Raw genomic sequence first — 26827 nt, forward strand, 5'->3', positions numbered from 1 at the left:
ACGCGGCGCGATGCAATGCAACGCGCAAAAAGACAGTATAAGTCATTATAATCAGTAATTGTGTCCCCACTGGATGCAACAAATGCCTCGTTTGTAATGGGTTTTAATGTTTTTGTCTCGCCGCTCCGGCCGGACACGGCATCAACAGTATGTGAGGGGCGTAACATTTCCGTCTCACGCTTGAGGTATTCAGCCAATCACAATGCATTCGATAGCTGGCCAATCACAGCACACCTCGCTTTTTCAGACCGATGAGCTTTGTAAAAATCGTTTCAAAAAGGCGGGGCATAGAGGAGAAACAATAATGTACAGTATGTGGAAAATAATGTGTTTTTTGAACTTTAAACCGCATAAACACATTTCATTACACCAAATACACAAAATAATGTTCTTTTTAGCAGCATCATATAACCCCTTTAAAGAGCACCTTCTGATCAATAATCAAAAATTCTTATCAAATAAAGTGATGTACAGCGGCATTTTCTTTTTACCTTTGCAATTTTCACCCTAACTCATCAATATCGGCGCCGATAATCGGTCGACCCCTAACAAAAATCTAGCGCTGCATCTCACTAATTGAATAAAACTAAGTATATAAAATAGATCAACTTTCATCAACTTCCTATTCTTAGTTTTCAGCTCCTAAGGGCGGGTGTACACAGTGCGAGTTCGGACACTCGGGAGGTCATGAGCCATTGCACACGTTACGAGTCATAGCAGTTGGTACACAGAGATATGGAGCTTTTCGATGTTGCTGCTACAGCTTCGGACAGAAAAAGAAAGAAAAGAAAAAGATGAGTGTGCAAATGATTTGGTGAATTGCAGAGACAGGTCCTGTTCTATGGGGCTATTTAAACAAAAGCAAGAGCACTCTCAGTTGAAGCTGTGATAATAATAATAATAATAATAATAATAATATTACAGATTTGGCAAACAATCCAGTGCCTATTTGTGTTTGTGCTCTGGAGAGCATGAAGTTTCTCTTTACAACATGTTTTTGCAGCGGTGAGCAATGTAGCCTATCACTGACATATCTGTTGATTTCTTGAATGCAATGGCCAATCAGAGGCATTTATGTTAGAATCCACTCACCGCTCTCAAAGCTGGAGTTTTGTCCAGCGCTGAATTCTGCACGCTCACGAATCATCTCATTATTACATAGTGTAGACTTGATGTAAAAAGAGAGATTCATTGTGCAGTGTAGAGCAGTTTTATTGATTAGAACAGAACTTTGTGAGATCGCGACGAACTAAGATGAGTGACAGCTTTTTAGTGATTATAAAGGGAGCACTATTTGTGCCATTGCAATAAATGGAACAAAATATGTGAAAAATGTGCATTAAATAGAGCACCCTAACTCATTTCAGAAGCACCTTCAGTGATTCACATTCAGCAGAGAACAGCAAAGCCATTCCTTTCAACAAAAACAACTAGAGAGATTTGTGTGTATATGTCTGTGTATCCACACGAAATGGGGTCGCCTAGTAGCCACTGAGCTATAATAACATAGATCTAGCGTATGTGATGCGTTTGTATGATTTGGTAATATTGGAGAGCCTATACACTGGTCAAAATCGTGCTGACTGCCCACATTTTTTAAGCATGTTTAAAAATCATCGGGACCTCAGGAGGCGCTCGCCTCGTAAATTCCTTTCACACGATGCGAGCCACGACCATACGAGCATCAACGATTTTCACACGATTTCTCCCGATGGGAGAAAAAAAATTTGCATACGAGCTCGTACGACAGAAAAAATTGCACCATGTACATCCAGCCTAAAAGACTTAAGAGTGCAGGAGAGGTCTCTTAACGTAGTTAGGATTAGCATGATAACTCAATATGATGAACCACACACTCTCCAACATGGAAAAAGTGTTTTAGACTTGCATAGTGAAATTTGGATAAACATGATTCAAAGTTGAATAAAGTTGATCAAATTTCTTGCACTTACCTTCTGTTTTTGGCTAGCAGTATTCTTATCTTCCATTTCTTTCCTTTGAATGCCACTGGTGATCGCTTTAGTGGCCACAGGATCCGATTTAGGGGGTGCTGAAAGCATAAATCAAATCATGTTGGTAAACTGTGATGAGAGAAGTCTAAATCACCCAAAAGTTCACCCAAAAATCTCTCATCATTTACACAGTCTTGTAATTCTGAAACCTGAAATGATTTATATTCTTCCATAGAACACAAAAGGAGACATTTTAAACAACCTTCACACAGCTTTTTTCCATTATTAATTGTGACCACATCTGTGTAGCTCCAAAAAGAGTCTTGCTCACATTCTTGTTTATTTAATAAAAAAATATGCCACCTCGATACTAGGGCTGTGACGGTGGCAGATTTTTACCACCGCGGTGTAATGGACCAACTATCGCCGGTGGCGCGGTGTTGATAAATATATATTTTTTTTTTTTTAGTGATGTCAAAATTAGCGCGTTAACGTAGGCGATGATTTTTTCAGTTTAACGCGTTAAAAATATTTAACGCCATTAACGCAGGGGCGGGGCTAGGGTTGGCCACCCCACTCACAACTGCTGCTTCTGTCACTTTTTCTCTTGACAAGAAGTGCATTTATTCAGTCTAAGAATGACTGAGAACGGGAGACGTTTCAGACGCGCGCTCCTCTTCACTTCGGTGCCAGGCGCGAGTCAAGCGAGCGCGGAAACGCACAAAGGCGCCGGCGTGCTGTAGCCTGTATCCTTTCATATTAAAGAGCGAAATAAACTACGTGCATGCAATGCCGTGGTCAGTTACAGTGGTGTGAAAAAGTGTTGGCCCCCTTCCGGTTTTTTTAAATTTTTTGCATATTTGTCACACTTAAAAGATTCAGATCATCAAACTAATTTTTATATTACACAAAGATAATGCAAGTAAATACAAAATGCAGTTTTTAAATGATTATTTTATTAAGGGAAAAAAGCTGTCCAAACCTGCCTGGCCCTACGTGAAAAAGTAATTGCCCCCTAAATATAATAACTGGTTGTGCCACGCTTTGCAGCAACAACTGCAATCAAGTGTTTGCGATAACTTAGAAATGGCTTTATAATCCTTTCCAGACTGATACATGTCAACTGTTTTGATTCTCATCTGTTCTTGAATTTCTTTAGATCGCGGCATAATAGGTTGCTCTTTAAGCATGCTTCACTTTGTCAGACAGGTTCTAATTTAAGTGATTTCTTGATTCAACAGGTCTAGCAGTAATCAGGCCTGCGTGTGGCTAGTGAAATTTAACTCAGCTTTCTAAAATAATGTGGTTAATTGCAGTTCTTTCATGATTTAATAGGAGGGGGCAATACATTTTTCACGTAGGGTCACGTAGGTTTGGACAGCTTTTTTCCCTTAATAAATGAAATCATCATTTAAAAACTGCATTTTGTATTTACTTGCATTATCTTTGTGTAATATTTAAATTTGTTTGATGATCTGAAACATTCAAGTGTGACAAACATGCAAAAAAATAAGAAATCAGAAAAAACACTTTTTCACACCACTAAGTCATGGTTACTAAAAAGGCGATTAAAGCTGCCTTAAAACTGTGCATGCATGTAATATATTTTATATGAGTCACATTTAAGAACAGCCTGCAAAACACTAAAATAAATATCAAAGAAATAATACAGTTAAACAACTAGCCCAAATAAGAAAGTTAAATACACCCTGTCTACAGGACGCGAGCTGGGTGGCGCGACAAAATACTATAAAACTCATAATCAGTGATGCTACACTGGATGCGGCACGACACGACATGACAAATCCCAGACAGTAAACTGCCTCATTCTATTTATGAGGTACTGACACAGAGTTCAAATGTCCTGCGTATACACAAGACAGACTCAACCTGTTGCGAAGCGGCGGTGTAGTCACGGTTCACTTTTCCGCTACTGTTATTACACTTGTATACAAAACTTCGTATTATGCTTGTTATAGAGTGCACATGTTGTAATAATCATGTCAGTTTGAATATGCTGGATGGAAAGTGGGATTTGAGAATCTGCGGCAGATTAGAAGATTTTCAAAAGGGTTGGGAAACGAGAACCGGTTCTTATCCAGAACCGGTAGTGCTTTTCTGAAAAATACCAGAACCATCCCAAATTCCTAAGCTTCAGTTTCTAAAACCGTTCTGGTGCGATTTGTGGGCGAAGCGCCTTATCCTTTAATAGAGAGACCTGAGTAAAGGGAAAATTATCACAGAGAGAACAGATGAGTGGCACTGGGCTTTTACCAAATTTATTGTGAAAGCTTTGCATCCTTTTTCCACTGTTGAGTTCCCATGGTTTAGGTAGGTGTTTATGTACAATGGTACAATTACCATTTATAACTAGGCTTTATGCAGAGAGAGACAAGGTTTTCCTGGGTCCTTACAAAGTCATGGCTCAATGGGTCCGTTTCTGCCGTTCCAAAAGCACCACCTACTGGACAATGAATTTGCATTTTCAGCCCATCAGCTGTTTTTGTTCAGACCAATGCGAAAAACGACCCATATTTTGCAGGTTTCAAAAATGGTCTTCAAAAGCTTTAAATTTGATTTTAAAAATCCTGCAGATACCCCAGAGACAGTTCCAGACATGTTAATTTGAACATGATATTTAATTTTAATATTTAGTTTCCATATTTTCTTCATTTTAGTGAGATGACTAAGTGTCTTAACCCCAAATACCACCTACCCTCAAGCTGACAATTTTCTTTCAGATAAATTGTTTTTGCTAAAATTCCTAAATAATATATGTTCAATTTGTTGACATTAACCATCTGTTAGGGTGCTTTCACACTTGGTTCGATTGCTTGGTCTGATCCAGAGTTCGATTGGAGTTCACTTGAACCGTACCCCAGACCACCCCTTTTAAGCGGACTCGGGTACGGTTCGCGGGTGCACACCCGAGTTCGGAAGACCGCATTCACATCATCCAAACGTACCGAACTCTGACGTCAGTCGAACCCGGGAGCACACCAATAGTGCTAGTGTGAAAGCACCCTTAAACTCATTTGACAGTAAGCAATTTTAATTGAAGACATTTTAATGAAACCGGAATTGGAACCGGAATTGGACATTCTTACAACTCCCTAATTTTAAGAGAATAATGACTTAATGAATTTAAATTTTCAGTTTGTTTCTCACACAAAATTATCAGATTTGCTAGAATATAATACACATATGAACATACAGCATATAGCAAGTCACATGGACTGTTTTATGGTGCATTTACAAAGTTTTTTGGTTCTTTCAGAAGCTTTACAGACATGGTCACTATGAACAGTCATTGAACAGGATTGACCTGTGTGAAGATTCTTCAAAAATTCTCCTTTGATCCACTGAACCAACAATATACAGGTTTGTATTGGCATGAGGTTGATACACAATGACAGAAATGCAATTTTCTGTAAACTATTCCTTCAAACGACTGCTTATGAATCACATGTAAGGTGACTAACCTTTTGGATTGTCGTCTTTACTCTCACTCTGCACAGTTTTGATCACTTTCAAAAAAGGTCGCTCAATGTTAGGGAGGCTGTAGGGATCCATTGGACTGGGAGGAGGTACTGGCATACCTGGAGGTGGGTACATCGGCCATCCCGGAGGCATATATGGAACATAATTGCCATATGGATCGTAGCTTCCTGGTGGGTAGTCTGGTGGCATTACCCCACGTGGCGGTGGCCCAGGGTATGGGGGCATGGGATGTGCCGGGAGGCTGGGTCTGGAGGGATACGTTTGTGTCCCAGGACCTACAGTGGGTGTGGTAGGCCAGCCGCTTTCTGCAATGCCAGGTTTAGCCTCTTTCTTGTTCTGACTATGTGAGCATGGAGATGTTTGTTCTGGGGAAACTGGCTTTTTCTTGCTGCGACGTGAAGTGTGATCCAAACTGCCACTTCGGCTTTGACTTCTTCTGCTACTCCGACTGTGACTGGAGCTTCTACTGCTACTGCTGCTGTAGCTCCTACTACGGCTCCGGTGCTTTCTATCCGACTGCCTACGAGTCAGAGTCTTCGCAGGGGTGTTACCGTGCAGACGCTCTTGCGTCCTAGCGGCCATCTTGCTTATCTCAGCCATGCCCAAGTCCAGGCCAATTGTTTTTAGCAAATCTTGTATCTTCTCATATTCCTCTACCTCCTTCCTCACCTTTACATCCTGTGGCCCAATTCCAGGTGGGAAGTCGCCAGGTTCTTCCTTGGCATGTACCTCAGGTGTGGCCGAGGAACGATGCCTGTCTGCCTGCCTACTGTCTCTCTGCGAATGGCTCATCCCAGGTTCTCCAGTATGGCCAAAAGTGTAAGGTTCTCTTCTCTGAATATCACAAGACTGTGGGTAACTTGTGTCTGGAAAGTTGGAATTTGCTGGTTTCACCTCACTGCCCTCTTCCTCTTCATCCCCATAGAGGAATTTCTCCTCATCTTCAATATCTGGATGACTCTTTTTTACATTCTGTGGTTGGGCGACCTCTGTTATCATCCCAAGGAACTCTGTGAGGTCTGATTTCTCCTGTCTTCCCTTCTCTTGAGGGAGCAGCAAGTCACTTCCACCCTCTCTGGCTGATTGGATCTTACCAATCAGCTCTTCGAGAACACTACCATCAGAGCTTTTTCCCAGCATGGATGCGAACAAGTCTGGATCCATGGTTTTGGAAAGTGCACAGAGAAGCCGTTCTGCCTCATGTGAAAGACCACCATCTGGATTTCCTCGAGGGGAATCACTATTCTGAAATACATTGGTTAAATATGCTTTAGGCACACTAGCATCATCATTCTTTACTTTCTAAAAATAAAACCAACTAAATATCAGCCAAAGCAGTGGTCACATTAGACTTTGAAGAGGCAAAATAAGTATGTTGTAAGGGTATGAATGGAAGTCAATGGAATGAAAAGTGTAGTGTGGCCACCCTTTAAAGGGACAGTTCACCCAAAAATGAAAATTTCCCAATGATTTACTCACCCTCAAGCTATCCTAGATATAAATGAGTTTCTTAAATGAAGTGAAGCAATGCGTTTTTATAAGATAAACATTTCATATTTTCAACTTTATAAACTCTAATCTCCAGCTTCTGCTAACTGTTGTACGTGTGTACACGAGAGAGTGGCGTTCCAGTGGATGACGTAGGTAGGAAGTGACAAACACGGAAACACAGAGGAGAGAGCATAACAAAACACCGGTCACAAATTAGAAGTACAAAACGAGGATTTGCTAAGAAAAATGTCAGAGGATTTCTTATAGAGGAGACTGGTTTTCCAAAACAAAACTTGGTTCTCAAGAGTAGCATTTTCTCACTGGAGCTTACGCTACAGCTTGGAAGAGCCAGGACATTTTTTAATATAACTCAGATTGTATTTTTCTGAAAGAATAAAGTCATACACACCTAGGATGGCTTGAGGGCAAGTAAATCATGGGGTAATTTTCATTTTTGGGTGAACTATCCCTTTAAATCTGTAAGCCAACTAAAGACCAAGACAATGCTCTACACAAGATTGTGAAATCTCAAATTTGTGCACCGTTACATACAGAAAAGCATGAAAGCACAAATAAAAATGCAATGCACACTTGCTATGACATATATTAGCATAAACTCTTTCAGGTCAACTACAGACATTTGAAGGTAACTACTGCCACCTTGAATGTCAAAAAGACATGCATGACAAAATATCAGCACCATATCGGTTATCAGACAATATTTAATTGTGCATAATCATTTTTTATTTTAACATAGGTTACATTTGTCATCATCTAATGCTTATTTTAAGTTAATAGTAAAAAAAAACTGAACAATTAAATCTTTTTATATATAACTTTGTTATAATGATGTGAAGCTCAGATTCACGTGTTGTAGCCAGTGTTGGGGGTAACGCCCTACAAGTAACAAGAGTCAGCTTACTTTTCAGATTAATATCATTTTTTATTTTAACATAGGTTACATTTGTCATCATCTAATGCTTATTTTAAGTTAATAGTAAAAAAAAACTCTGAACAATTAAATATTTTTATATATAACTTTGTTATAATGATGTGAAGGTCAGATTCACGTGTTGTAGCCAGTGTTGGGGGTAACGCCCTACAAGTAACAAGAGTCAGCTTACTTTTCAGATTAATTTACATTTAATTTTAGAAGAAAATATAAAGAGTTACTTTTTCAAATAAGTAATGCAAGTTACTTTGTTTTCCCATTTATTCACTGACCGCTCTACTGTCCCCATGTTGAAAGAGATATTGGGAGTGAGGAGAAGATTTGTTATTAAAAATAAGCCCAGCTCAGGTGACAAAAAGTAACGCAAGTAACAATGCATTATTTTCCATAAAAAGTAACTAACACAATTAGTTACTTTTTATGCAGTAACTTACTATTGTAATGCTTTTAAAATTTGTTTTAAAAGTAACTTTCCCCAACACTGCTTGTAGCATTTAAAATTTTTGCTTTTAGTTTTTAGTGTTATATTTATTTATTCCAAAATGTATTACCGGCCATAATATGTAGCCTAAATAATAACTATCATCAGAAATTGAAATATCAGTCCATCCCTAGTACTGAGGATTGCAAAGCATGCGTGTCTAATTTGCTTGTGTGAAGTATTTCTGGCTTAAGTGGCTTGAGTGAAGAATAAATATGAACAGCTTTTGACTTGCATTTTGAATGTCAAAATTACCCAAGACATAATGAGAGGTGGTTACCTGCACTAGCATGGGAGAATCTGTCTCAGAGGAATCCATTCTTTTCTTCAAAATTGACTTTGCAGGCTGTACAAGCATATCCTGAATTTCTTTACGTCGTCTGGCCTTCTCCAGCTCAGTAAAGTCCTCCTCCTGGTTCCTAAAATTACCTGATTTGACTCTTCTGTTGACGCTGCTTTGGCGACTCCTACTGGAGGCGTTGCTGCTACTGCTACCACTACGACTGACGCTGCGGCTCCAGCTCCTAGCGCGACTCCTTCCTCTGCTTCTCCCCCTGCTACGGCTCCTTTTACGACTGTGGCTACGTGGCCGGCTCTTGCTCCGTGCCCTGCTCCTTGCCCTACTCTGTCTGCGACTACGGCTTCCGCTTCTGCTTCGACTTCTACTGTAGCTCCTCCCTCGGGTTCTGCTCTTGCTACGTGCTCGGCTCTTCGCTCGTTCAGGACTCCTGCCACGACTGTAGCTGCGACTCCTGCTCCGGCTACGCTGGCGACTTTTGCTGCGCCCGTAGCCAGGACTGCGACTCTGCGCCCTGCTCCTGCCACGACTAACACTGCGCCTCCTCGAACCTCTATCACTTTGTCCATCATAGCTTGATCTCCGTGGAGAGTAACAGGGCTTATGTGATTCTCCAGCAGCATAATCTCTGTCAACAGAAATAATCACATCATAAACTGCAACTGAAGGACAAGGACATATCTAGTGAGTCTATGGGGTCAAGCAAAAATATTTCCATAATTACACATGATAGCGTCAAGCACTGTCGTGTTAAATTATGTAAAAAACACTTATCCCGAAGGGTGTCTTACGCTCCATCAGAGAATATTGATTTTGAATAGGATGTAGAGGAAAAATGCAAGTTTGAACAAGTGCCTCTCCATTATGAAAGCAAAAGTTTAGAATATGTTCACCGTTTCAAATCAGGCATCAAAAGATAGGCAGGTCTAGTTGTTTCTCAAATACGTTTGATGACATTCAAAAAATTGTCTTACACCCTCAAATCTTGGGCATTTCTATCCATCAAACACTCTCTAGTATGAAAACACATTCAAGTATAACATGCATCAAAAAAAAAAAAAACACAACTTGTCTTGCTTCAAAAACTACTCAATTTCTATGACCCAATCCTGATGGTGACCCCACTACCTAAAGAGTAGGGTGAAATATGAAATAAAATTGGTTCCGAACGTTGCTTAAGCGACATATTGCGGTATTTTCAAAATTCATATCATAACAAAAATAAACTCGGTATGAACCGGTATACCGCCCGGCACTACTTTTAACCACTGATTCTTTGCAGCCTCATCTTTCGGAAGTGAAAATAAAATGAATTTACTTTCACAGCATCTTATCGGCATGACGTTTACTACTCGAACAAGCTACAGTGTTTGAGGGCAGGTCAAGTTGTCCGTGGCCTGACAGCGTAGAGCACATTATGCAAATGTGTTACTGCGTGACGTGCAGCCGTCACGGAAGTTGGATTCGAATTATTGACGACTCGATTAGGCTGTTCGGAGTCGATTTTATTTACCTTTATTTATCGCGCACTTTCGGCTTTATAACTTTGCTGAACGTTTACATTCACATACAGCTCCGTTACACACTGCATGAAAGGCGATACTCAAAATGGCATAATAGGGGCACTTTAAGAGTCGAGATATTGTTTTAACACTAGGTTGCATCTCTTACCGGACATAGGGAGCTTCAGTCCCAGTGTAGCCTGATGGATGGGTCAGCTCATTGCCCACAGTTATGACCAGACTGTGATCACTGGGGAGTCCACCACGAGGAGGCGACGGGGTGTATCTCTGTTCAAGAAAAGGGGTACATAAACTAATTCCTGTGGCTCAGTAGAGCATTGCGTTAGCAGCGCAAAAGGTAATGGGTTCGATTCCCAGGGAACACACATACTGGTAACAAAATGTATAGCCTGAATGCACTAAGTCAAGTCGCTTTGGATAAAAGCGTCTGCTAAATGCAAAAATTATAATTCATACATGGAATTAAAAAAACGTACTTAACTGCACATAATTATTAAATAAGTGGTAAGCTCTGCACAACTTTTTTACATTCTCACCTTGGTTTAATACCATATAGATACACCATGGCGTTTACATGGTACTTCGAGGCATTTTATCATGGTAAAATGTCCCTAAAATCATGGAACCAAGGTATTTATTATTAAAGTGCATAACACTGCAACAAGAAATGGAATGAGACGGTAATACCATAGTGCTTTAATACCATTTCCACATGCTAATCCATAGCACAACACAGTATTACCGTAATATACGACATTAGCGTGTAACGTTACCGTGGTGGATTGCTGCAGTGCTAACGTTAGCGGTGTAGTGCAGTGTTGTGTTTACTTCATACCCCGTAGCCTCGCTGAGGTCTCCCTCCTCTGCATTCGCCAGGCGGTGAATACCTCCTCCGCGGAGACGGGCGGCGGTACGGATCCGGGGGATGGCCTGGTCCAGGACGGGGCCCGAAACCACGCGACGGCGGAGGATGATAGCCGCCTCTGTGCGGCCTAGACCCGCGATACATTACGACGCTGAGCCGCGGTTTCTGCGTCGATGTGGAGTCCTGATTATCCTGGGTGCAGGACGGCGACGATCCCTGCAACGGGTAAATGCGAATCCAAAGAAGTCGATATGAACGAGAGCGCATTCATCACACACAAACACAAACGACTCTGTCTGACGTCGCTTCCTGCGGCCGGCCGCATTCACCGGATCTGACGTCACGCCAGGAACAGCCAATCGAACGCAGCGGAATTGCACCGTTGTGTTGATCGGGTCTCCTAAACCCAGACAGAAATAGAAAGCACCGTTGAATGTAACTGTAAGCTTAGGAATTGTAAATGCTGCCATTTTTATCATTTGCACCAACACTAAGATGATCTGAATATGATTTTTGTTTGAAGATTCCTTTTAAAAGTGATGCATTACAATATTGCGTTACTCCATAAAAAAGTAACTAATTACGTTACTTGGTTACTTTTTATGGAAAGTAATGCGTTACGGTACTTTTGCGTTACTTTTTAAATCTGGACAGGGCTTGCTTGTTTGTTTTTAAAATAAAAAAAGTTATGTTTTTGGCAAATATAAAAGCCTTTTAAATGAATAAGCCTCGGGCTGAAGGAAGTGTAAATTTACATCCGTACAGTAGAATGCAGAAGAAGAAATTTCAACATTTCAGTAATAAAAAAAAGACACAAATGTTTGTCTAGAGTAATTTGTGCTTATTAGTACGGTTGAACTGAATCATCGAAGACATTGGTTAATAGAATGGGATTAAATACATAAAGCATATTTGTGTTGTTTAGCATTTAATTATTGCAGGTTTGCGTCATATTCTGAGTTGCATTATTTTTATTCATTTTGAGGAATACTGAATCTGTGTGTTTTTGTGCGTGAGATAATGCATATTCATATTTATTGTAGAACTACAGTAACATCTGATTTCTCTCAACATGGGGACAGGAGAGCTGTCAGTCAATACATTGGAGAAAAAAATAAAAATTAACATGCGTTACTTATTCGGAAAAAGTAACTCAGATATTCTCTTGTAAATTAAAAAGTAATGCGTTACTTTACTAGTTACTTGACGTCAATCAATACATTGGGGGAAAAAAAAAGTAACTGGCGTTACTTATTCGGAAAAAGTAACTCAGTTATTCTCTTGTAAATTAAAAAGTAATGCGTTACTTTACTAGTTACTTGAAAAAGTAATCTGATTACGTAACTCACGTTACTTGTAATACGTTATCCCCAACACTATACAGGTGCATCTCAATAAATTAGAACGTCGTGGAAAAGTTCATTTATTTCAGTAATTCAACTCAAATTGTGAAACTCGTGCATTAAATAAATTCAGTGCACACAGACTGAAGTAGTTTAAGTCCTTGGTTCTTTTAATTGTGATGATTTTGGCTCACATTTAACAAAAACCTTTAAATCTCACTCATTTAAAATCTTAAATCTCACTTTTAATCTCAACAAATTAGAATATGGTGACATGCCGATCAGCTAATCAACTCAAAACACCTGCAAAGATTTCCTGAGCCTTCAAAATGGTCTTAAAAATAATACTTTTACGTATTACATCAAAAGTATCAGTACAAGACACTTGTAATGTTACAACGTTTTATATTTCAAATAAACAGTTCTTTTGAACTTTATATGAATCAAAGATTCCTGGAAAAAACGGTTTCCACAAAAATGTTAAGCAGCACAATTGTTTTCAACATTGATAACAATAAATGTTTCCTGAGCAGCCAATCGCGTATTAGAATGATTTCTACATTCATAGAATGTTTTGATATTCCTAGAATGATAGCATTCTTGTTCAGATTTACATATTTTTAAAAGTGTCATTAATGTAAAATACTAAATCAAATATTCTATTTAAAATTGTTTCTCGACAATTAGTTGAATAATTGAATAACCAATAACAGACAACGCAGAATCCCAGTCAAATAGTTAAATGTATTATATGACTTCTATACAGTGATATGTTTAGTTTATATATTTAATTGCACGTTTTACTTGAAGATATGTCATAATATAACAACACTATGAATGCAAATTGAATGATTTCAATTAATTAGCCTATAGGTTTTAATGAAAAGCGAAGATGTCTGAAATATACATCTAATTCATGAAAATACTGAATAATAACCTCTTTTATGACAATAAGCATTACATTTTATGATATCACTAGTAACAACATGCCAGTTGGATCCTTATGTGCCAATTCTGGGTTGGGGTGGGGCATCTAATTATATCTTTTTACTTCAAAATAAAAATAACACAAAAAGACTTTAAAAATCAACATAATACAATCTTATAGATCACTATTTTCCATAGAAACAAAATATCAATTAACCTCAAATCTGTTTCAACTGATTATATCTCACAAATGTTGACATAAAAAATAGAGCCAAAATTAAAAATAGAGTATTCATCAAGAGTGTTGAGATCAGATTTGAAAACAAATAGAATACTCAACAACAACAACAAAAAGGCACAAGGTACATGACATATTTAGGGATGCATTTATTTAATATTTTCATAACTTTTTACATTTTCCAATAAAAGCTATTTTTTTCCCTCTAAATAGAAGGAACAAACAATACATTTTGCTATCATACTGGCACACAGATAGGCCTATAAATCCAGTCACCAAGCAAAGGTCACATAACACATCTGATGAGTCCAGGCCTGGTGTAGAAGTACTTCTCATCAGCCCATCAGATGTGGCACTGCAGGAGTTTCTCGGTTACTTACCTCATCTGATCCTGAAATTCCATTTGTACTAGAAGAAAGCCATGGCAGTTTATGATGACTTGAGTGAATAAGAACCTCTGGACATACTCTGTATAGCCGACATCTAAGGCACAGGAGTCCAGGACGTGCGTCTTTCCACACTGGTCATCACCCCTGCAGTCCATGCTGAACCAAATTCCCTTAATCAGACCCTTACATTTTATAAAGAATAAAAATGTATATTCAAGTTTTCCATAATTATGGATATATACTTTATAGATGAACTCTTATTGATTTACAACAAAGGCTCACAAATTTAACTGCAGTTTAAAATGTGATGCAACTTCTGAGTGCTCTAATAAGTCTAAAATGTCCATATTATTATTATTATCTACAAATTCAAATGACATTCATTAAGCAACAATAACCACTTACCTGGAGGATTTCACAGTGAGTGTTCCCTCTTACTGATTCTTGTTCATTGCATTCTCCAGGCTTACATAAAAGCAACCACTAGACATCAAGTCGATTACATTTGCATGGAAGAAAAACAGAGACATGCAGAGGGACATTCAAATACAGGTTAACATTGCATGTATTTCACATCAACACTGAACAGTACCAGGAAAGATGTAATGAAAATATAGACTTTAAAGGGGTCATATGATGTTGCTAAAAAGAACATTATTTTGCGAGGTGTGCTCTGATTGGCCAGCTATCCAGTGCGTTGTGATTGGCCGAATACCTCAAGCGTGTGACATAAATGTTACGCCCCTTAACATACTGTGATCCCGTGTCCCGGGATGCAATGAGACAAAATGAGACAAAAATGAGACAAAAACATTAAAACCCATTATAAACGAGGCATTTGTAGCATCCAGTGGGGACATAATTACGGATTATAATGACTTATACTGTCTTTTTACGCGTTGCATCGCGCCGCGTAAACATAAAACCATGTCTGCATTTGTGATTGGAGAAATTACAAACAACAAGCGCTACTCTACACTGCTCAAAACTCACGTTTGAATCGTCAGTGGCAAATTCTTTAAATATGAAAACGTACTTAGTCTGTGAGTCAGAACAGCCGGCATTGTAGCCTACTCTAAATGCGCTGCACACATCTGAATATTTGGGTTGAAGTGTCCTGGAACAGTGTTGTAAATACAACTTAACCTCTGATTTCTAGTCGTGTCCTCTTTTGGAAGACCAAACAACGTAGTTTCGCTATAACAACAAAACACACAGTGCCTTCACAACATGCTGGTGGCGGTGGCAGCAACAATAAAGTTACGCCTTCTTTCTTTGCGTGAACATTTGGGCGGCGTTATGCAAGTCTTCCCACATAGTGATGTAGATATGTGGGGGCGTGTTAGAACGAGCCGTTTTAGGTAGGCGTGGTTGACTCTTAACTTTTATAAAGAATATCTCTTTAGGTTTGAGACTTTAGTCTTTGCAACTTTAGGGATCTTAATCTATTCACGAACAGCTTGTAACACTCCAAAGAGAAAGGAAAACTTGAAATCGCATCATATGACCCCTTTAGACTGCGCGTTCATGAGAATACCAGGACGCATGCGTGTGATGCTGCTGACGCAGGATCCTGTGATCTGACATATGTCCATCGCTCTTTGTTCATCATCTGTAAGTAAGGCTGGGCAAAAAATTGCAAGCCATCCTCTGTCGAAATCTTCACACGTTTACAAAGACTGTTTTATGTCCAGCGTGTGTTGTCTTCTGCTAACAAGTCACAGCGGCAGAATGCCGGCTCCTGTGTTAGCAGCATCACACGCATGCGTGATACTCTCCTGAATGGCGGCAGAGACTGACACGGAAGAGAAGAAATTTTTGAATAAAGTAACTTTGTTTTCTTTGCGCACAAAAAGTATTCTCGTAGCTTCATAAAATTACGGTGGAATCACTGATTTCACATGGACTATTTTAACGATGTCCTTACTACCTTTCTAGGCCTTGAACGTGTCAGTTCCGTTGCCGTCTATGCAGCGTCAGAAAGCTCTCGGATTTCATCAAAAATATCTTAATTTGTGTTCTGAAGATGAACGAAGGTCTCACGGTTTTGGAACGACATGACGGTGAGGAATTAATGATTTCCATTTTTGATTGAACTCTCTCTTTAAGCAGTCTAGTCTTTTGGGAAGTGATTAATAACGGGAAATTATCTGCCTAGAGCCTATGTAAAAAAAAAAAAAAAAACACGTAAGCCATGTTATTTTTATATATTCTGCAAAGTATAAATATGGGTGCATCTTTTTTTGTTTTGTTTATGAAGTCGCTTTGTTTCCATGACTAAGCAAGACTCCCGGCAATTTCTTCTAAAAAGTATTATTTCTCTTTTATAAGCATTTACACTCTTTAAGGTAGAATGTAAATACCATAGAAGCACAACAAAAATGACAGATCAACTACAAGCAAAAATGGTCATTGGTACAGATTTTAACACGACAATACAACTAATAAAAACAAAATCAAAATCTTCCCAAGTACTCCCTGTGGTACACATATCCTGTTTGGATTTCACGGATCTAAAGAATTAGAAGTCACTGGCACTATTGAGAGACTCTCCCCTTGTCCAAATACCCACACTTGAGGTCTTGGCCACCTGAGAGCGCGTGTGCTCGACAGGAAGTGCGCAAGACTGTCCCAGGTCTTAAAAAATACCAAAGCGCAGTGCCCTTAACACCCACTAAATCCACACTATCTCGAATACCGCTCTGGAGCGGTATTCAAGACTTAAGTGTATCCCATCATGCATCATGTTCTGGAAATAAATCGTGAGACTTTTTGCCAAGATCGCAAGAGAGGTCACGGAAACCTTTCCAATGTAAGATAAATATGATCAATAATAAGATAGTACATATAATTTGGTAGTAAAAAAAAAAGTGCTACACGTTTTATTGCTGCAAAGATTAGTATATTTATTTTGTACAACATTTGGAACTGCTTTTTATCACTTAATTAGAAGCACCGGATATTAAATGGTGTCATCTGTTTTAGTGACTAATGAACAGACATTTAGAAGTTGATTTCAAAATGCAAAGTATTGAAAATAAAAAATAAAACTCTGTAAACACTTGCAGTTTTCAACACTATGTTGTAGTGTGTCCCATCAGGTACTGAAAAGTTCTACACACACACACACGTGGTCTTCATGCTCACTTGAACACTTGGACCAAATACAGGAAATACGACATAGAAGTAGTCAAGTGCAAAGACCGCAAGTGTGGGTATTTGGACAAGTCATATGTTACTAACCAACCCAGACTGACTGGAAACTTTTTGCCATTTCCTGTGCTGATTTGTGGATCAGATTTAATGATAGAAAAAAGCATTCAATGGGGCTCATGCTTCCTGATGAAAACACACTTAAAAACATGCAAGTGGAGGTGTGGAGAACATTCTTTATATCATACACGAGATCTCAGATATAAAGAAAAGTTTATTCCGTATTAAAATGGAATAATTTCAATTTTCTTGTTTTTGTCATTAAACTGAATGAATAAAACAGAACAAGTAAAACCTAAAATCTAACACATTCTTCCAAAATACGCATGTATAGAAAACAAATCTGCTTTAATTCTACACAGGTTGTTTAACAATCCATTTTGGAGTAACAAAACAACAACAAAGGATATACAAGAATGTAATGACACTGTACAAGCTGATATCCGCCTTAGCAGAACAAAACGAATGACTGTTACAGGAATTTCCTCATCTCAAACTGATGGGTCAGATGTCTCGGTCTTATTAGTCTTACGCTCCCATTTCTCCAGAAAAGCCTGCATGTTCAGATTGAAGACATCGATACCATTCCCAGAGAGGTGAATCCCATCTGGCCTGTAGAGTCCTGAACTGGGCGTTATGTTGCAGTGTCTCAAAGCAAAGCCACCAAGTTCTGTCATAATTGTACATATGCTCTTATTAATGGCCATGCGGATAATGTCCATTTCTTTGCTGGCTTCTGTACCCCTCCAGGACTGCCGTGAAAGAATGCTGGACCACACCAACCGGCATTTGGGGAATATGCTCTTCAGTGAGGACATGTCTTTCTTCACAGTCTCAATAAAGGCCTCTGGAGCAGTTGTGCTTATGTCATTTCCACCCAAGTGAATTATAAGTACATCAGGTTTGGGCCAGTTGTCTTTACGCTGGAGCAGCAAAGGTACAAGCTGTTGCCACGTCATGCCCTGCACGCCCTTCCACCAGATGCGCACTGAGTCTGGGTGCATGCCCAACTGCATTCCATACTCAGGGGAGGTAGCCCTCTTCTCAGCCCAAAACACAAGAGAGTGGCCAAATATCCACACATTCTTTATCTCATCGGGGATACTTTTACCTGTAAATATGTTACAATGTACATTAACCTCAACAGGCTTGGCCACATGAAAAAGTCTTTGATGGTCCATAATCTAACATCATTTCAGGACCTACCAAGAGATGTTTATAACAGAAGACCTGATCCTAATCCTGACAAGCCTCATCTAATTTGGGAAAAAACGAGTTGATGAGGAATAAAATGGATTTAAGTAGGATTTATCTCATCTACCATCTGATCTGCATATATTAATTTGTGTGAACACGTCTTCACTGGAAGCGACTGGCGTTGAGTTGACTTGAGATTGTCTGTTGAAACTGATGCCCCAAACTACACTCTAAATCAGAGGTAAATCCCAATTTATTTTCAACAGAAATCTAGTAGTGTAAAAATTTATTTAGCATGAGTTATTTTAGAATAGCAATTATTTTTTCCATAATGCTACTTTTGCTACAGCTGCATAAACCTAGGGATCGAAATCACCAAACCACAACTTTAAAGTGTCCCTATTATGCCATTTCCAATATTGCCTTTCAATCAGTGTCTAATGTAGCTGTATGTGAATGTAAACGTAAATGTTGCACGATAAATAAAGTTATTGTCTCCCAAAATAAAGAATTGACTCTGAACAGCTGAAACGAGTCGTTAGTAATTTGAATCCCACTTCCGTGATGGCTACACGTCACGGGGTAACACATTTGCATAATGCGCGCCTATGTTCTACGTTGGCTGGCCGCAAACAACTTGACCCCGCCCACAAACATCATTCTACTGACGACTGCTTCTCTAATTTCGGGGAGTTCAACGCGGGATTCACAATACACTTGCTCTTGAAAGATGGCTCAGTTCACAGTTTATTTAGAATAGCTGCTCCACTGAATCACAACCTGAAAGTATGATAAATAATAGATGTTTATATTTTCTATAGAGTGTTCAAAATGTGGAACTATGGCAATAGGAGTATCGTTTCCGACACACGCTGTACGCCGTAGACCAATCACAACAGACTGGGCCAGCTGACCAATCAGAGCAGAACAGGCTCACGGAAAGGAGGGGTTTAGAGAGACGGAATCTTTGAACGAATCGTTTGAGAATCGCTGGACAATGAGGTGATATTAAATGCATATTTTGAGAAAACGAAAGCGTTTTTTGACCTTGCATGCATGTAATCCTATTGTAGGAGACTCCCAAAACAATATTAGGAACCATAAAAATGGCATAATAGGGGCACTTTAAGTAAAGGCGTGCTTACATTAGTGAGCGTAAAATTTTGCAGGGGGAAAAAAGTCAGTTGTCTATTATCAATAGTGTAGAAGTCACTTTAAAACCAAGCAGCTTTCTGTTGGTCAATGCGATGAATCTTTCGCATTTGAATTCCAAATTAAATTACTGGTTTTCGCAAGGTGAAAATTAAAAACTAAAAGTGTGACTGAAACTTAGTTAAAATAATAAATAAATAATTTTTAAAAAAGTGAAAAAAATAGTGCAAGGAACACATCTACAATACATCAAAAGAAGAGAAATGGGACAACTGTCAATGGAAAATGCATCCCTACATTCTGTAATGGACACATTAGTTGTGTAAACAGTGCCACTGAACATATTGCAACAAATCTATTTTTAATGTGCCCCAAATGTTACATACATCCAGTGTAGAGATGGTGTAAGTTTCCTGCTTGCTCTCTAAATAAATGCAATATTTTAGAACAAAATCACTCATTAAAAACTATTACCACTGTCTTCACAAATTAACCTAGATTCTACTTTCAAGGTCGGCTATTCAAAAATAACCCATTCATCTTCATACCAAAAATGCTGTTTCCTCATCTCATGACAAAGGAATAGATTTCTTTAAAAGTTAAATCAAGATCTGATACTGTCCCCGTTATGATCTGTGAACAACCTGAATCACTTTTTTTTTTTGAAACAAAGGTTGTAAAATGTTGGTAATAATCCTGTTTGCAAGGCAAAATAATAAGCAAACTAAACAGGTAATTGCACCTGAAGTCAATAAATGCCTGAACCTAAAGACTCTGGAAATAATAATACCTGGAGCTGAATTCCGATTTTGTCCACGTGAACGCTGGGCTTCCATTTGCTGCTCTTTCTTCAGCTTCATTCTCTGGTTAAACTGTTCAAGCTGCCAGAGCACAATTATATAAGTACAAACAAAATGGTGCTAAAACAATCAGTAGATTTATCACAGGTTCAGAATGTTACAGATGCACTCATAAGCTGAAGACAATAAGCTCATAGCAATTGTCCTTGGATAGCTTCTGATATTTGCCACATCACAGAACTACAAAGTATGACTTGAGTATAAAATTAAGTATAACATGGATATTAAGAATCACTGGACAAAGAATTCCACATGTGAGAAGTTTGAAGAAAGATGTCATACCCGTATCTTCTGCCTAGCCTTGATGTCATCTTCTGTTATGGTAGCAGGCCCTGCTTTAACTGTTGGAACGGTTTTTATTTTTTTTAGGCACCTAACAGGCGTTGTATTTATAGATTCAGTTGGGATTTGACTAGCCGCTTGGTTAGTGTAAGCAGAGGCCATTGCGGAGAGGTGGAGAGGGTTGAGGGTAGATAGAGGACCATAGGGATGTGGCATGGAGAGTGGAGGAAGTACACAATATGGATTGGCCATTTGTGCAGGGTACGAACTATAAGCAGGCATTATATGTGGCGCCATTGCTTGGTGACCAATAGCATAAGGAGATGAAGGTACAGTGCCATAAGGGTACAGACCAGGGACCACAGAACCCCAAACATGTTGATCACTACTTTGATATTGCGAATATTGTGAAGCTGAAAAGGTGGAAACAGTGGAGTTTTGGACATACTGGGAACCGTCAGGCTGAACAGTGGTTGCAATGGTCACTGGTGGGTACGAAGCTTGAGAAACTGCGGTCAGCTCAGGTTTGTAAGGGTCTTGTTCGTCGGTTGCTGGTTTCAAATTCACTACAGTTCTCTTAATCCTAGTTAGGTCTACGTCTTCCACTTTGTGCTGGTCTTTGTATTTTACTGAGTCCTTATAGCTCATGTAAACCTTTCGACTTGAGGACTGAGCTGGGGAAACAGATCGGAAGCTTTCGGAGTCTGAAGAATCTGCCCTACTACTACTACCTCTTTGCTCAGTTTGACTCACTGATTGCTCCCTTTTCTGTTCAAAAGAGTGAGATTTTGAGGTTTGAGGTTTTCTCATCTTACCATACAATCGCTCTTGTGTCCTGTCTGCCAATTTGCTAACCTCTGCTGTGTCTAGATGAAGTCCTATTGTTTGAAGAAGACTCTGAATTTTTTCAAAGTTCTCTGACTTTCTGACTTTATCCTCACTGCTTTCTTGAGACACCTGACAAGCTAAGCTTTTGTCAAAGTTACTATCAGGCATCTCTCTGTCCTCTACGTAGGAGTGCTGGACATTTGGATTGACTTTCTGGTACTCAACAGACCGACTACGGTCCCTATACAGACTGCCATCATCAGTGTAATGTTTGTGTTCTGTTGCACACAGATTAGTTCCCTCTTCATACTGATTCCATGGCCCAGAGAACTGATTTGGACCTTCTTTATGTGCACTCCAATTTTCTGAAACCATCGGATGCCCATACAGACTTTTCTTCTCCGCTTTTGCAGTAGGGTCTACACCATACCTCATTCCAAAAAGCCGAGAAAAGCCACTACTTTCCTGAACAGTTCTTTCATGAGGCAAGAGGTCATCTTTACTGGGGTTACTCAAATGGGTTTCAGTGTTTACTCGTTCTCTGCCAGGTTGTTTTCGCATTAGGGAAGGCTGGTAATTGTCTTCATCTTCTTTAAAAGGATCGTATATTTCGTCCATGAAGGGTATGCTTCTATCTAATTGTGGTTGTGTGGGTTTCTGGGTTTTCATTAGAGCCAGATCTTTTCTAGCCTCTTGAAACAATGAGTTAACAACACTGGTGTCGGCCTTGTTGAGAGCACTAAGGAAGCGCTCCATTTGAGTTGGAAGATTGCGCTTTGGATCTGATGGTGAAGTCTGACTCGAAGGGTTACTGCTCGGGGGATGGTCATGAGGCAGGCGAGATGATGCCCTGTGTTGGTCTTCCTGAGAATTGTTACCTTTAGACACGTTGGAAATTTTCAGGTCATGTAAAGACCTTGAACTGGACGCCTGCATGAGTGACTGTGGGATAACTGGCTTGTTAAAAAGGGGTGTTTCAGTCATTTGTGAGGCTGTTGAAGACTCATTCATGATCCGGTTGAATAATCCCAAAGTACCAGGATGAATGGGTTGTGGATTTGAGGACCTGTTAAATGGCAAAGCTGCTGTCTGAGAAGGTGGTTTTGTAAAAGAATCATCATCCTGACTTGGCTGACCATATTCATCAACTGAGGTTGTGTCACTCTGCAAAGCAAAAAATGCAATAAATACAAAAAAAAATTCACAAATTACTGTAGTGACAGGTAGCTTGTCCTTGAAACACTGTGCACACTCTGGCTTCCAAAAGCGCTTTTCTACCATTGAGCTGAAAGGTTACATGGATCCAGTTTCCATTATGGTGTACATGGCCAATAAAGCATTTCCATCAACACAGTTCCTCTGTAAAGAGTTAAATACACTAACCACGCTGAGAAGTGTGGTAAATGTACCATATTGAACTGTGCTGGAAATGCTGCTGGTACCATACTACCCATGCTCAGAACCGTTCAGTCAGATGGCAAAGCAATTTTTTTAAAATTGTATTTTTATAGCCCTGCTGGGACTAGGCATGGGCCGATTACCGGTATCAAGGTATACTGTGATTTGAAAATTTCACGGTTTCAAAACCGCTAATATTTTCCATTATACCATTCCTGCGGTATGCGGGGTTTTTCATGTCTCCTCAAAGACTGAAAGTGTAGGAATCCCTCAGGTTGAGTGAAGTATAGAGAGTAACACGACCCTCCTCCTCCTGTTGGTGCGAGCGAGCGGTCAGTCACGTGTGTGCAGGATGGACGAACTTAAAGAGCTGTCCCTGGAACTTACGCGATCGGCAACCGGCCGGTTTTTGTCTTATTGCAAGCAACTCGTCTCTGTTCTGGACTTGCACAAATTGCGTTGCAATACAATCGTTGCAATGCAGTCTTCAGAAAAGTTTACGTGGTATTTTATTTTCATCTCGTCTCTGTATAGTTCATATTAAAGCAGTGTTTCAGCACAGTGCTTCTTTGTTTACAGCGGTAACTAAGGAAATGCTGTATCTGCCGTTCCAGAAGCGCCTCCTGCTGTCAGAGAGTGAATCTGCATCTCATTCAGAACTTCTGCTTCGTTCAGGCATGTAGTATAATTTCACAAAGCTAGTCAGAACATTCGGTTTTTGCTTCAAATTGGGTTATTAAATCAAATTATGTTATATGAAATTATATAACTAAATGATATGTATATGAATTATATAACAAATGAAATAACTGTAATTACAGATTTAGGTTAAATAAAGATGTCCGTCTTTATTTTTCTTTTTAGGAAACAAATCAAAGAAAAAAATAAACAAATACTACTGTTACTAATATTCTGTCGCTCAAAAACAAAATATATTGTGTTCAGAGGAAAAATGTTTTTGGGGGTTTTTTTACCCAGTGATTTAAAAATAACACATTTTAGAGCTGTAACGACAATACCGTGATACTGTGATATTTTTGCTTAAGGTTATCATACCGTCAAAATAGCATACCAGCCCATGCCTAGCTGTGACATCCAGCTAAAACCAGCTTCAGGTGGTAGCTGGTTCGATACGTTTTCTAGATGGTCCAAACTAGCCATTTTATGATCAATCTGATGGACTGTAGATGGATGGGTCAACCTTGCAACCTTGGTGACCTGGAAGACCACCATAGCTGGTGAGGTTCAGAATCTAAGCAACTACCAGCAACATGTTTAAAAAAGCAAAAAAGCTCACCAAGGAGAGCTAATCCATACAATTACAATGAACAAACCTGAGACAGAATCCCTGAGCATTTCTTCAAAATTGACTTTTTCAGTTGAATAGTAGGTTTTATTTCGCAGCTCCATAAGTTCCCTTTAGACATTACAAATTGGTTCTCTGTGTGAGAGTCAAACTTGTATTCCGTTTCCATTTCAGGCATTTCCCGAACAACTTTGACCTTCTGTTCAATGGCAGTTATCGCTTTTTTGCGTGCTATGGACTCACTGAGATCTTCTATTTGCTTCTTTTTTCTCACAAATTCTGGATCCTGAATCGGAGTTAAAGATGCAGTGGTCAAAGTCCTCTCAGCAGTACTTTCAAACGTTGAGCAGCCAGGTGTATTTGAGCCAAAAGCACAAGTCTGTTGGGGGTATCCTATTTGCATCTTTTGACTCTGACTCTTTACAAAAAAAGCAGCAGTTTCCTTGCTTGTAGATGCCTTAGAGAAGATAAAAGAGACCGTGAGATATGCAGAAGAAAATTAAATATAAATCAAAACCTAGGAGTCCAAGTAGAAGCAAACCTGAGATTGAGAATCAGTGTGAGGTTCAGACTGCTTCTTCAAGATGGACTTCACTGGTTTTAGGTCAGGCATCCAAATGTTCTCATGATGCACATGTTGATAATCAAATGTTGTAACTCCACTTTTTCCATCCTCAGGTTCAATTTGTTTTGCATTTTGCTCCATAGCGACAATAGCTTTCTTACGTGCAATCAACTCATTGAGTTCCATTAGCTCTCTCCTTTTTCTCAATAGTTCTTCTACATTGTCAGGGCTTTTAACTCTCTTTGTGTCGGCAGGGCTGCAGCTTCTCTTCCTGGCACTTTGGCTGCTCCTTTCTTTGCTTCTGCTGCGACTCCGGCGGTATCCCTCTCCACGCTCTTTGCTCCGACAGCGTTTGTATCTGTATTGACCGTCCCTCCTCTCAGGACTGGAACTTCTGTAGCAACTCATGCTTCTGTCTTGGCTCCGGCTTCTGCTTCGACTATACCTACGTTGACTATTTTCCCTGCTTATGCTCCGTACTCGGTCTTTTCCCTTGTTTGGCTTGCTAAAGATCAAGAAATTGTCAAAAAATGTCATAATTTATTATGTTATAACATGTCAGGAAAACATAATACTTCATTAAAAAAAAAAAATCTATACTGAAAGAAAACAAATATACATCATTTATGGATAATTAGTACAATACATTTTAATTACAACATAAAAACACAACTATTCATATCAAGTGTGACAAGCCTTTTAATCGAATGTTTGTACACAACATTCTTCATGGCGAAGATTCAATAAGATGTATTATTGAAGTAACACTATATATATATATGAAAAACACATTATAATTATGATCATTATATATTGATGTTTACATGATGTTTCTATATTATCACATTGCAGAAGCTTGACAATATCAGATATATTTTAGAAATGCTTTTTAAACTAATAATTTAACTATTCTTTTATGTTAGCCATACTATATTTTGTATTTGCGAAACTAAATTACTTGGATGCTGTATGCAATTATTTGACTGTGCTAAAGCATAAAAATTTCATAATTTGTTTGCAGATATTTAGAAAACATGCTAAGTTCACATACTTGTTTATCTGAAAAACAACACAACAGCCAGTTATTCAACTTAGAACTGTGGTTCCGTGTCAGAATGTCTGTTTTTGTTTTGATCCGTGTGATTCCGCTTACTGCCAATTTACCCAGTTGTATTGACACCCTGGGTTGCCATTTGGCGGAAAACACAGTCTATTGCAGCCATGGAAGCTAGCAAATGAACTAGGTGAGAGATTGCAGATTCTACCTGACCTAAAAAGCCTCAGAATCCAACTAAAAAGCTCTAGGACCAGAGGAATATTAAAACGCAAATAAATCAACCCATCATCTTTCAGTGTAAGGCTTGTTCCTTGTTGCACCTGGCAACCCACGTGAGCATTGAGTTTTGAATTTAGACTGCAATACCCATTTCAAACGCTAACTATCAATATTACATACCGCACCTTTAACTTCCATTTTCACTTTTGCTTCAAGTACTCTCAAAGGCGGATAAAAATAACTGCTGCAGTTTTAGAGCATATTTTTGCATTGTGACAAAACATCTCACTTCTAACCGTCTATGACAAAAACTGTGTTTTACTCTCAGACTTACGGTCAATGTAATGATGCTCCAATGAAGTTTTGAAGAACATCTGCACATTTAACTAATGGACTGACCTACTTACTCATGATTTACTTACTCTACATCCATTGATTCACTGCCTTTGTCTTCTGTTTCGACCTCCTCCTTGAATTGGTCTTTCGGATGCTTCAGCAATTTGATAGTCATTTTCTTCTGCAGGCAGCCAAGCAAATATGGCAGAATCCACATTTAGGGATCAACCAACCCATGGAAAATGACTAATTTGATAAACAATTTATTATATAAACTAGGGGTTGCACTGACTTGATTAGTTCTAGGTATTACTAGTCATTATTCTGCCATGCAGGCACTGGATCTTAGCCAACTAGTAGTAGATCTCATGATTTCAATTAGACTTATTCCATACAAAGAATAAGCTGTGTCCCAGTGTTGTTGCATTTCACTTATTACCTTCCCCCAGATAAA

At 39.1% G+C, this 26827-nt stretch overlaps 2 protein-coding genes across 2 annotated transcripts in view; both read right to left on the reverse strand.

Moving 5' to 3' along the window:
* Positions 1–11406, reverse strand: part of LOC107559766 (zinc finger protein 318-like) — a 26435-nt gene extending 15029 nt beyond the window's left edge. Inside the window, exons 1-5 of the mRNA XM_016243715.1 lie at positions 11034–11406; positions 10347–10465; positions 8658–9303; positions 5435–6698; positions 1953–2050 (exon numbers count right to left, since the gene is read on the reverse strand). Of these exons, the coding sequence (XP_016099201.1) occupies positions 1953–2050; positions 5435–6698; positions 8658–9303; positions 10347–10465; positions 11034–11330 (2424 nt within the window). The 5' untranslated portion in view covers positions 11331–11406. The remainder of the gene's footprint in view (positions 1–1952; positions 2051–5434; positions 6699–8657; positions 9304–10346; positions 10466–11033) is intronic.
* Positions 11407–17122: 5716 nt separating this feature from the next.
* The window catches only part of LOC107559768 (uncharacterized), a 50333-nt gene continuing 40628 nt past the window's right edge, over positions 17123–26827 (reverse strand). Inside the window, exons 17-22 of the mRNA XM_016243716.1 lie at positions 26460–26588; positions 24738–25266; positions 24225–24653; positions 20665–22656; positions 20313–20403; positions 17123–18284 (exon numbers count right to left, since the gene is read on the reverse strand). Coding sequence (XP_016099202.1) covers positions 17665–18284; positions 20313–20403; positions 20665–22656; positions 24225–24653; positions 24738–25266; positions 26460–26588 — 3790 coding nt within the window. The 3' untranslated portion in view covers positions 17123–17664. The remainder of the gene's footprint in view (positions 18285–20312; positions 20404–20664; positions 22657–24224; positions 24654–24737; positions 25267–26459; positions 26589–26827) is intronic.

The sequence above is a fragment of the Sinocyclocheilus grahami genome, unplaced genomic scaffold, assembly GCF_001515645.1.
Source record: "Sinocyclocheilus grahami isolate Dianchi unplaced genomic scaffold, SAMN03320097.WGS_v1.1 scaffold698.1, whole genome shotgun sequence".
In the NCBI taxonomy this organism is placed as follows: domain Eukaryota; kingdom Metazoa; phylum Chordata; class Actinopteri; order Cypriniformes; family Cyprinidae; genus Sinocyclocheilus; species Sinocyclocheilus grahami.